Here is a 12,539-nt window from a genome sequence, read left to right on the forward strand (position 1 = left end):
AAAAAAATCCTTTATTAGTTTTGCTTCTTGGCTTGGGAGATTGACGCTGAATGAAAGTCCACGAAAGGAGCCACATTTCCGACACCCTGCGATGGGTGTTTTTTAAAATCCTCTGGGATGTGGGTGCGCGCCCCTTTTCCCTCGCGTTACACCCCCCCATGGTCGTCCGCGGCTACTTAGCCCCACACTGCTCCCAATGTCTGCCTGCTCGGCTGTTTCTCCCATCCGATCTGAACCCAGAAATATGCCCACCCAACAAACTTAACCATTCCATTCGCCGTCCTCAAAACGGACCGCCGCCTCCCCACAATCTTCCTCGCTTGCACAGACCAAAGAAATTCCCGAGCCGCTAAACACGAAATGAGAAAATAAAATGAGGCTGCGGCCACAACAAATCGAGGATTTCCCAAGTTGTGCTCCTTTCTGGGTCTGTTGCTTCACGGTTGCCTGCGATCCTTTCACTGCTCTGGGTTCGAAGGCGCGGGTTAGAGGTGACTTTTAGAAGTAAGGGGGGGAATGGGGAGGAGAGAAAAGAATAAGAGAGGAAGAAGGGGCGAGGCGGGGAGTGAGCCTCCTTTTGTCTGCTGATGCTCCCGGTTGCTGTGAGGGGTGGGGAGAGGGGGCGCGCGGCCCCTTTAAGAGAGGCGCCGCCGCGCCGCTCTTCTACCTTTCCCTTTTGCGCACCTGGTTCTTTCGAACTGCGCCCTTGCAGCCGCCTCATTGGCTGCGGCGCGCCAGCAGCGCCGCTTCTCCCCGGTAACCTGACCCCAGGGCGGAAAGGGAAGGCAACCTGAACGGGCTTAGGGGCAGGGAGGAGAAGCCGCCTTTGGCCACGGTCCTCTGGATTGGGCCATCGCGAGGCAGCGGGAGGAGCTTGGCTCCGTCATCTGCCCGCATGCAAAACCGTGCAGGGGTCGGCGGTTGCTGAGAGCAGAGCGCTGCAAGGAGAGAGGGGCGTCTCCGCGGTTGCAGATCTCTCTTTCTCTCGATCTCCGTCGCACTCGCTTTTCTATTTCTTGCTTCTCCAACTGCATTCCAGGTTTTCCTCCTCCCGGAGCCTCCCACCTCCTTTTCTCCTCCCCTCGAGGAGGCGGCGCCTCGTCGTTTCAAGCTCTCTTTCTCCCTCTCCCCCTGGCTCGTCTGTTCCATTAAAGGAATGCTCTCCCCTCCACCCCATCTCGCCATCACCTTCTCGCCGTGAAATTTAAATGCAGTTTTGAAACCCCCCCCCCCCAAAAAAAGAGAGAGACAGAAGAAGGGCACACTGACATCATCCTGCCTCGGAACTGAAAAGGAAGAAAACGAAGGCGAAGGGATCTGTTTCTTAATTTTTAACCATTATTGTTTCGTTTTTTGTTATAACTCTCCAAGCTGCTACGGGCAGGAGGCTGGTTCGCCGTGGTTGCGCGCTTAGTGCCCCTAGCGCAAGATTTTTTTTTTGTTTTATTTTGCAGCGGGGAATCGAGGTGGCAGCGATGTTGGAACAAGTGAAACGGGCAAAAACCTAAAGCAGGTTGATCTACGAGCCAGCAACTCGCCTCCCCCCCCCCGCTCCTGCGCGGCTTGCTGTGGTTTTGATTAACCTCTGGTAAGTTGATTGCTTCACTTGGAGAGAAAATAGCTACAGAGCTTTCGGAGCTGATCCTTTTTAAAATTTGGGTTGTGTGGCTTTTTTATTTTTTTGGCGTCGAATTTTAAGGCATGGGAGTTGTAGGCAGGAGAATGCGATTTACAGAAATGACTGGATTTGCTCCTTCTTCCTTGTTGTGCTCTCCCTGAAGAATTATAGTGATCTGGGTTTTTTGTGTGTTTGTGTTGTTTTTTTTAAAGAGACCCTCCAAGATGTTGAAATAAAAAAACATTTTGACCTGAAGGATTTTTTTTTAAAAAAATTAAAAATAATTTTATTTTTTGTGAAGGGCAGTTTTCTTAAAGGAGTAAAAAGTAGAAGTGGCTATCTATATAAACATGGCAAAGAATTCTGTGGAAGGGTCCAAGGAAGACCTGAGCAAAGTGACGGAAGAGGACATGTTGAGGTGCAGCAAGGAAGAGCTGGTGAAGAGGCTGAAGAAACTGGAGAGCGAAAAGATGAACTTGATGGTGGAGCATGGCAACTTGATCAAGGACGTGAACCAGAGGCTCCAGATTCACTTGCACGAGATCAGGGGGCTGAAGGAAGTGAACCAAAAGCTCCAGGACGACAACCACGAACTGAGGGAGCTCTGCTGCTTCCTGGACGACGACCGGCAGAAGGGGAAAAAGCTGTCCAGGGAATGGCAGAGGTTCGGGAGGCACACGGCCGGCGTGATGTGGAAGGAGGTGGGGATGTACCAGCAGAAGCTGAAGGAGCTGGAAGCCAAGCAGGACTCCCTCATGAGGGAGAACATGGAGCTGAAGGAGATTGTCCTGATGTTGGACGAAGAGAGGAACGGAGCGGGCTCTCGGAGTTCGATAGACAGCCAAGCCAGCCTCACCAACCTGAACGGGGGCTCTGGAACCAGGGATGTTGGAGATGGGAGCAGTACCTCTAGCACTGGCAGCGCAGGGAGCCCAGACCATCACCACCATCTTCACCATCACAAGCCTGTTGAGAACAAGGCCGGAGCTATCCGGAGGTCGATGGATGACCTCTCGGCACCGCTTCACCACCGGAGCATCCCTAATGGACTGAATGGTAAGTTTTATTTAAATCCACTTATTTCTCTCTCTCTCTGTCTCCATTGGAAATAGCAAGAAGCTTAGAGATCAGTCCAAGGGGGAACCCACATGTGGGATTTTGGCTTTGTCTGAGGCCTGTTGATCCTGTCTTGCAACCTGACACTTGTCCTCCTGACTTACAACTCGCTTAACAGAAGTCACCCTACGGGTTAAAGTTAACCCGTAATAACAGCCCAGCCATGCTAGCAATTTGGGTGGTTAAGGACCCCCCACACACACATTTTTCAGCGCATGCTTTTTGGGAGAGTATAGCTCATCGTTATAAGTATGGAACCAGGTGTCTGTGCTCAGTTAGCACAGACGTGCAGTCATTGTGTTACCTGTGTCTCTTGTGACACTCCCCCCCCCAAGTACACAGCAGCATGAACTGTTCTGTTCGTGGTACCAGCCTGTCATTTAGGAATTCCTGCTTCTTTGCTCCTGTGCGAACAGAAAGCTTGGCCATGATGTGCTCTTGCTTCTCCACAGAGTCTCCTGGGCAGGAATGATGGCTCTGGCCTCCTATTGTCTAGGCTTCACCATCTGCAGCAAAACAAACAAACAGACACAGCTCCCTTGTCTCCAGGGTTCTTGCCAGGTTCAGTTCATTAGCATGTAAGAAAAGCGCTTTGGGACAGAAGATGTCAGAGGGATGCGTATGAGATCTGGATGAGTGCAGGTCAGGCAATGGTAGCTGAAATGCTGCTTCCCAAATAGTGGTATTGATGATCTGATTGTTTAAAAAAACAAACCCAGTTTCTTTTATGGCTGGTTGAGTGCAGAACAGTTTTGCTGCTGATACGGATGCAAAATGTTCGCTAGCTGTGCCATTGAAGTGGAAGTTGTGATTCTCCCTCCTGCTCCATTATAAGGCCGAATAAATGGATTGTGTGGAGTTTCTAAATTAAACAGTGTTTAGTAAAAAAAAAGGTTTTCCCCTTCAGCCTTTAATGTTTTGTTTTCTCCTGTTACCTGTTTGATAGCTTGAGCACCACAGAAAGCATAGCAGGGATAGCGATGATGGCAGTTTTAAGTCCTCATCTGTAAAGTGATGATGAAAATGCTGATTCTTAGGTCTTTGCAATTTTCTCTCTCACTGAACAATATCTGTGCCAAAAATATTGGTTAGTATATGTGTAGTTTGTGTGTGTGTGTGTGTGTGTGCGCGCTTAATTTGCTGTTCTTCAGTGACTGGATCCATATAAATATTCTGAGTCACTTCTGCTAAACCCTGATAAAAAGCTGATGTGATCTCATACTTATTTTATATATCTGCCTACATGTTGAGCTCATTCTGTCTCAAGGGCTTAGCAGAGTACGGGAACTTTGTTAGCATGCTGACAGTAGGACGAAATGTGTGTGCGCACACGTGCCTTTGTAATGTTACATGGATCAGATTGCCAAGTGAAAAACTATCCTCCTTATCGCCTTGCCTGCAGCCGCCAAATTTGGTTCAGATAAAACTTAGCATATTATCTCTGAAGGTGTTCAGACTTTGAGTAGCCAAGGAATGAGAAGTTGATGGAGATGAGGCAGCCACTCAGTCTGGGCACAAGCTTTCTGGACTTTATACAAACGGAAAAGCCATGGGTAATATATTGGGTATTGTAGGATGAGTGGTGGATTTTGGGGTCCTCACTTGAACAAACCTTTCAATTTGTTATATAGGGCGTTGGGCACTGAGCACTATAGTTAATGCATGTGCAAATACCGTTCAAATCTTAGCAGACTGATGCCTAACCTTTTTATATTTGGAAGTCTTGCCAGCTGTGTTAGGCTTGTGCTATTGCTTTTGTGTTGAACATTGGCCATGCTGGTTGGGGCTGATGAGTGACACCCAACAACATCTGGAGTAGCACAGGATCCAACAACATCTGGAGTAGCACAGGGTGCTGAGCTGAGGGGCTGCAAAACAACAACAGCAACACCTATATTTATACCTAGCAGTTTGAAAGCACGTCAAAGTGCAAGTAGATAAATAGGTACCATTACAGCGGGAAGGTAAACGGTGTTTCTGTGTGCTGCTCTGGTTCGCCAGAAGCGGCTTTGTCATGCTGGCCACATGACCTGGAAGCTGTACGCCGGCTCCCTCGGCCAATAACGCGAGATGAGCGCCACAACCCCAGAGTCGGTCACGACTGGACCTAATGGTCAGGGGTTCCTTTACCTTTCTACCTACTCAAAGTTAGGCCTTGGTCAGATGGGCGATTGAGTTGCTGCAACTATGACCCAGTGCACTTGAGAGCATTTGCAGAACAGAAGGCAAGAGGGATGAGAGCATGAAAATAATAAATTTTGGGAGGGGGCACCTAATTTTGCCGTCGCTGTGGGCATAGCTGTCAAGTTCTCCCTTTTTTTTACAAGGGAAATTCCCTGATGCAGAATAGGCTTCCTCGCGAGAAAAGGGAAAACTTGACAGCTATGGCTGTGGGTGCCATATCACCAGAGTCCACCCGTGTCCGGAGGGCATCTCATTGGTTACCTCTGCCCTATGGGATATCATTAAGAGAATGAGCCACAGAAGACCTTGTGTTTGCAGTGCTCCTCCAGTGCTGCCCCAAGGAGGAATTTGGAAACTTCCCGTTCTTTTTTAGACTAACTGCAGTTTGCTGTAGCGTCCAAACCCTGACAAGCTGTGGTTAGACTTTGCTATGTTTAGTAGAAACAAGACAGCTTCAAAACATGTTTTACAAAGCTGGTTTGTTTCCCTGTCCTTAGATTGGATTAACCACGGTTTAGGGTCTGGACATAACACTAAACTGTGCTTAATTTAAAACAGAAGTAGAAGTTTCCAATCTTCTCACAGCCATGCTAGGGATGGAGGAGTGTGCCAGCCCAGATTTCCTGGGGTTCCTTCTTTCAATGTTAAATCATGGCTTAGCGTTGTATGTGAAATGGGCTATTGATTTCATTGGGGCTTGACTTCCAAACAAGTGTGCTTAGATAGGCAAGTGTGCTTAGAAGGCATCTTCTCAAAAGCAATACAGTTTTGTTAATAATAATGCTATGGAGTTGTGAGGAAACTGAGGTGTGATAAGAGAAGGTGGCTGGAATAGCTGAGGTAAAAAAAAAAAGAGGGATGGAGAGGAAGGGGTGGATAATCACAATCCTGTTCAGTAGGGAAACATGGCCTCTCTGTCTGGCCCTTGGGACTCACCCTAGGCCACAGGCCCTCCTAAGCCAAACCCCTCACCCGTTGTGTTTTGCACCCTCCTCAAGTAGGAGGGTAGGCCCTGAACCAATGACTTCAAGTTACAAGAAAGGAGATTCCGGCTAAACATCAGGAAGAACTTTCTGGCAGTAATAACTGTTCAACAGTTGAACAGATTCCCTCGGACTCTGGTGGTGGATTCTCCTTCACAGGAGGTTTTTACATGAATGCTTCAGTTGAGATGCTTGCATTGCAAGGGGTTGGACTAGATGACCTTTGGATTCCCCTTTAACTCTACAATTCTATGATTCCGTAAGTGTTTTTTTTTTGCCTGGCTGGAATGTGTCCTTGAGCTCAGATTATGCCAGGATAGAGGTGGGTCTGCGTGTGCGGGCAAAGGCAGGACTGCTGGTACAGAGGTAGAAATCGCACGATTGCGCTGCCTCCTTTTGCCTCTGGTTCAACCCACCACTGGCATGCGGCCCCCAGAAGATTGCTGAGAGGGAGATATGACCCCTGTACTGGAAAACAGTTCCTGATCCCTGCTGTTCAGGAAATGGGAGAATACTGTACACTATATTATGCATCGCTAAAGGAACGGCCCTCTGCTGTGGCAGGTCTCTTACAGAAGTCAACAATTACCCACAATGCTACTGTCCTTAACAGCCTCTGGCATTTGGGCTGTTACTTACAAGAACAGCTAACAAAACCTGGGAGACTTGGCTGTCTACACACTGCCAATAGGAATTGATAGCAGTATTTCTACAAGCTGGCATTTTAGCTCCTAGGTATTTAAAACTACCCTCTGCTAACCTGTCAAAGGAGATGGTAGTTTGTTTATTTTTGGCGTTTTATGTACCGGCCAATCAACCGCGTTGTAGTTCTGGGAAAGAGCTCAAAAAGCAAACTACAGTTCCCAGCATTCTCCAGTTCTTTAGGAGTTCTGTCTTAGAAAAACTGCAGACTCTGCTCTAGTTCTGATCCCACCCATGGCTGGCATGCCGCCTCTGACAGATTGCCCACAGCGGGAAAAAGGTTTCTCCAGTCCCACCTTGGGATGAACGGTGCTAAGCCTCTTTCAATCGAACCAGTTTTAAGTGTGTGCGGTATGGCTGTGCCTGAATAATGGATTCACAGGGCCCTCCACCCTGATGGAGAGAGAAAGAGAGAGAGGTTTTGCACAAGCTCAGCAAGACTTGATTATTGAATTTGGAGGCTGCTGTGGTCCCTGTAAAATTCTTCTTGCAATCTAGTTCAACCCTCAGTCCTCATAATCTATGTTTTGTTCTTATTTTGAGTATCTATACCCTGCCTTTCAGTTGAATGATTCTCTTTTTAATTTTTTTTAATTTTAAGGTGACTTAAGAATAGGCTGTGTTAATAGCGGGGATTGAGACCCCAAAACTGGACACAGCTGCGGTCCAGCAATCCATAGCTCCCCTGGCTGATAGATGGGGCCCAAATTTGCTTCCCTCTGGCTCTGCAATGCCAGGGCAAATGGCAGCTGGAGCTGCGTGTTATTTCTGGCAGGGAGAAAAGAAGCCAGCTCCTTGCATCTGGTCCTTCTCTGACTGATAGATGAAGCCAGGCTGAATATCTCCTTGCTCCGATTGCCTTCCCCCTCTACATAACTGACCACTGTGGTCTGCAGGAGAGAGGACCTCCTGTAGATACCAGTTTCATCCGGAAGTGTAAGAACAGGTCCTTTAGTGTGGTGGCACCTACACATTGGAAATCTCTCCTAGAGATTCCCGTCTTGGTTGGAATCTGGCTTGAAATTGTGTTCTTTTACCCTTGATACTTTGAAATGTTGGTTGCTTTGGGTTGTCTCGGGTGGAGTGATTTGCGAATGAAGTAAAAATAAATATTATTCCTTCAGAGGCAGGGGGCGTTAACCTCCCAGTGGGTGGGTCCCCTGGCACAAGGCACAGGCCCGAGTGTCCGTTTCATCTTCATAAGGAAGGATCCATCAGCCCTCTGAATTCCCCCTGTTCTGCTAAGTTGGGAGCACTGGCACTTCACTGTTGGGCTCCAGGGAAGCACTGACGTCAACAGGAACATGTGTGGTAACTTGCCTAAGCTTCCCCTCTAGGCTATCAAGCCACCCACCCCACCCTCCCTTATGTTGTAGGGTTCTGGGGGTTGAGAAATCACTTGGCAGTTTCGCTCCTTTGAATTCCTTTGCCCTGGAATACAGAGACGGGAGAGACGAATAAGTCTGGCACCGGGAAAGCAGATTGCTGCTGAGGCAGTTTTCTTTGGGTACTTCCTCCACTAAACACATGATGTGTGGCTTTTGGGAGGGGTAAAAAACGCAGAAAGCGATGGTCTCTTTTTAGGTTGAATCTCTTGTAGGGATGTCGCTGCTGCAGGAAAGGTGCCCTATGCTGAATCATCCATATTATGGCTGTAACGTGGAGGAGTGTTTTATTTCTTTTATTTCATTTATATACTAACCTTTTGTGGACCCAGGTGGCGCTGTGGGTTAAACCACAGAGTCTAGGGCTTGCTGATCAGAAGGTCGGCGGTTCGAATCCCTGCAATGGGGTGAGCTCCCGTTGCTCAGTCCCAGCTCCTGCCCACCTAGCAGTTCGAAAGCACATCAAAGTGCAAGTAGATAAATAGGGACCGCTCCGGCGGGAAGATAAACAGCGTTTCCGTGTGCTGCTCTGGTTCGCCAGAAGCAGCTTTGTCATGCTGGCCACATGACCCGGAAGCTGTCTGTGGACAAATGCTGGCTCCCTCGGCCTATAGAGCGAGATGAGCGCGCAACCCCAGAGTTGGACACGACTGGACCTGATGGTCAGGGGCCCCTTTACCTTTACCTTATACTAACCTTTAGTTTTAACTCTGGTAAATGCCCAAATGGGAGACATATTGGGAAGAATATGCACACTGCCTGAATTTCCGCCATGAAGGAAACATGGAATATCCATAGCTCAGTGGCTGGGCACATGTTTTGCATGTGAAAAGTTCAAAGTTCAACCCCAACACCTCTAGCTGGGCCAAAAGGATCCCTACCTGGAGAGCCACTGCCCATTATTGTAGACAATACTGAGTAGAAGGCATCTATGGACTGACTGGGGGATAAGATAATTCCATAGTGGGATTTAAGTACTATAATGAATTCAGAGTCTTAGTGCTGACCTTTAAAGCCCTAAATGACTTCAACCCTGTATAGCTGAAGGAGTGTTTCCACCTCCATCTTCCAGCGGTTCCCTCATTGCAAGAAGTGAGGGTACAGGGAACCAGGCAGAGGGCCTTCTTGGTAGTGGTGCCAGCCATGTGGAATGCCCTCCCATCAGATGTTAAGGAGATAAATAACTATATACAGTGGTGCCTCTGGTTACGAACGCCTCGGGTTACGTTTTTTTGGGTTATGAACGTTTTAAACCCGGAAGTGAGTGTTCCGAGCTCTCGGAAGCCTCGCCGCTGTCCGGAACCAAACCCAGACATCTGTGGGGCCTGTGGAGGCTCCGCAACTGGGCTCCAACAGCGGGAGCTCTTGGAGGCCTCCGCGAATGCCCGGAGCCAGGCCCCGACATCCTCAGGATGCCCAGCAGGTCGCATCCCAGCCCCAAAGTTAGGTAAGGAACGCTTACCTAATGAAGACCAAGAGCAGTGAAGCTGTTAAGAAAACAAAAATTAGCCTGGGCCGAAAAGCCCTTTACCAACCCTTGCCCCACCCCCAGCTGTAGCAAAATGGGTGGCATCTAGCCAGGTAAACTCACCTACCCTGTGGGAGGGGGGGGAGTGGTAGATTTTGTGATTCTGTAAGGGATGTTGGGATTTGTTTCTGTTAGTCTGCTCTGTGCCTTTCTCCCCGCTCTGCTCCTTCATTTGGGGGAACCTCTGGAGGACTCTGCCTTCTGTCATTGTTTTGGGAATCATGTGGAGCCCAGTTAAGTTACTGGTTGATTGTGTGACTGCAGAAATGGATAAAAACACCCCACCCACACAATGACTATCATCAGTGCATGTAAGGGGGGGGATGTTAATTTTTTCATCTACAATACTGTCTTATTTATTTTATAGTACAGTACATTGATTATTGCCTTCATTTTATGGATCGATGGTCTTGTTAGACAATAAAATTCAGGTTAAATTGTTGTTTTAGGGGGTATTTTTCATTGTCTGGAACAGATCAATCCACTTTTCCATTACTTTCAATGAGAAAGTGCGCTTCAGGTTAAGAATGCTTCAGGTTAAGAACGGACCTCCGGAACCAATTAAGTTCTTAACCTGTGGTACCACTGTAGTACCTTGGAAGTAGAATAGAATCCGTTCCGGAAGTTCGTTCGATTTCCAAAATGTTTGAAAACCAATGAGAAGCAGCCAATGAGAAGCTGCGGAAGCCCCGTCAGACGTTCGGGTTCCAAAAGAACGTTTGCAAACTGGAACAATCACTTCCGGGTTTGCGGCATTCGGGAACCAAATCGTCCGAGTTCCAGGGCATTCAGGATCCAAGGTACGACTGTACAATCTTTCGAAGACATCTGAAAGCAGTCCTGAATAGGGACGTGTTTAATGTTTGGTGTTTTATTATGCTTTTACATTTGTTGGAAGCTGCCCAGACTATCTGGGGCAACCCAATCAGATGGGCAGGGTGCAAATAATGATGATGATGATATCATCATCATCATCATCATCTTCATCTTCATCATTATCAGACTGCTCTATAAATTCTGCCTTCTCAAGTATGTGTGGAACATTCTTTTGGAATTAACCAGGATGTATAAGGGTGCATAATTATGCCTGTATACTCTGTACCAAATAGAAATTTTGCTTGCCAGCAAAAATGAAGAGGGTGGAGCTGTTGTGGCCTTGTTCAGTCCTGTGTGTTTGTATAAAGGGACTTGCGTCTGAAGCCTGCTTTTGCACCCTGTGGGACGTAAAACAAGATGCTGCAATTGGCCCCAAGCTTTGGTGAAATGTTGCGAATGGCAAAACCTGCATTTTGCTGCATGGCGAAGCAGTAGTACAGACACTTTACTAGCTGGCTGGAATGCAAATCAAGCTCGCCTCGCTGAAAAGTGTTTTGTGAATCGGCTCTCCATTTGGGTATGCTATTGGAATAACTTGCCCTGCGAACAATAGATTCCCTGAGCTTTGTTATAATCTGCTCATGTGTGTGAGCACAGTTCCTCCCACTTCTTGGCTGCCTGTGTGGGAAGGAACTCCCTGGCTGCAAGCCAACATTTTCTCCCCACCCCCCACCCCCATACGGAGGCCTCTGTTTTCCAAACATCCAGCTTCAGACCCCACAAAGGTGGTTGGTGTTGGTGTTCAACTTGGTGATAAGTCCTGGGTATGGGTTTCATTCACTGAGAGTTGGGACACCTATCTTCATATTGTTTCTTCAGCATCATTCCTGGGTTTCCTTGTAAACCTGATCTTTCTCTGAGGGTGTATGTTAAGAACTTCAATGGCTCAGATAAGCATCAGTATTCTGTGTAGTCGATCCTAAGTGCCTTTTGCAAAAGCTTTCACATACATATGTAAATGTAGACTCTTATCCGGACTGTTTTTACTGAAGTTGGAAAAGTCTGCTGTAGCAAAAGCGGTCCATTAGGACTGTCATACCATTGCTGGTGGGAGAGTAAACTCTGAGTTTGGAACTACCCCCCCCAAAAAAAAACCCTCTACAATTTTGACCCCACCCAGAAGTCTGGTGTCAAGGCCAACTGTTACATATCAGGGGCGGGCGGGCCCAGTTTTACTTTTATGTTTTCACATGCCGCCACCTCAATGTGTATTGAAAGGGTGGTCCAGTAGGCATTGGAGAAAGCAAGTGTTTATTCTTTTGTTAGGAAGTGGTGCTCAAGGGCCTTGCATGCAGAAGATTCAATTACCTGTTCGTCTCCAAATAGGGGCTGTGAATGGTCCCTGCCTGGGACCCCACAGAGCCACTTCTAGTACATATATAGATAATGCTGAACCAGGTGAGCTAATGGTCTGCCTCCTGTATATGGCAGCTTCCTTGTTCATTTTGCAGCTCAGCACTACAGGTGCCTTGGGGTTAGACCTTTCCAACCCCCTCTTTTCTCTACTTTTCTTTTCTGCTGTGCTTAGAAAAGAAGAAAGTGCCCAGGCTGCAGGTTGACATCCTCTTAGAAAAAGAGTAGACGTGTTTTGAGAGTGTAAACATGTTTTGAGAAAGAACCCGATAGCAGCGTTCAAGGTCAAAATCTGTGAGGCATCTCCTCAAACAATCCTGAGGGTTCTTGAAGAAGAAGCAACTGGCATCCGCTCCCTCCTTTCCCCAAGGACATGAGAAATATAAATACGAAAGGTTCCACTCCTTTTCATTGCACAGCTCCTAGTGTGTGAGGTGTTTTATTAACCATTTTCTTCTTTATTGCTACACTTAGCATCGTAGCTAAGCTTGTGAGCTCTGAACCAGGATATCCCCATTTCGAATCACTGTTGGCACATCATGCTCAGCCAAACTATGGCATATCATGAATGCACAGGCTCCTGAGGAGGCAACTGCACCTGTTTGCTTCTCCCTAGGTGTGTGGCATAGCCAATAAACCAAGCTTTGGCTTGGCATGTTGTCCAAACCTGAAACCATGTGTAAACGTTCTCTTCCATAACCGTGATGACCTGTAGCCAAGGTTTGTCCTATGGTAGAGGTTTTTAAAACAGTTTAGAAGTGGTGTGTGTCTGTGTGTACCATCTCCTTTGTGGG

General features: G+C 47.6%; 1 protein-coding gene and 1 long non-coding RNA gene across 4 annotated transcripts in view; both read left to right on the forward strand.

Annotated features, from left to right (window-relative positions):
- The first annotated feature begins 774 nt into the window (after window positions 1-774).
- CCDC85C (coiled-coil domain containing 85C) overlaps window positions 775-12,539 on the forward strand; it is a 173,337-nt gene continuing 161,572 nt past the window's right edge. The window contains exons 1-2 of one of the 3 annotated variants that reach the window (XM_035106276.2): window positions 775-1,588; window positions 1,920-2,674. In XM_035106276.2, coding sequence (XP_034962167.1) covers window positions 1,969-2,674 — 706 coding nt within the window. In that variant the 5' untranslated portion in view covers window positions 775-1,588; window positions 1,920-1,968. Of the gene's footprint in view, window positions 2,675-12,539 lie in introns of all 3 variants that reach the window. The other 2 variants (XM_035106287.2, XM_035106294.2) reach the window with 2 other exon arrangements.
- Window positions 2,681-12,539, forward strand: part of LOC132591756 (uncharacterized) — a 29,477-nt gene continuing 19,618 nt past the window's right edge. Inside the window, exon 1 of the long non-coding RNA XR_009557211.1 lies at window positions 2,681-12,483. This is a non-coding gene — a long non-coding RNA (uncharacterized LOC132591756). The remainder of the gene's footprint in view (window positions 12,484-12,539) is intronic.

The sequence above is a fragment of the Zootoca vivipara genome, chromosome 1, assembly GCF_963506605.1.
Source record: "Zootoca vivipara chromosome 1, rZooViv1.1, whole genome shotgun sequence".
Lineage (NCBI taxonomy): Eukaryota > Metazoa > Chordata > Lepidosauria > Squamata > Lacertidae > Zootoca > Zootoca vivipara.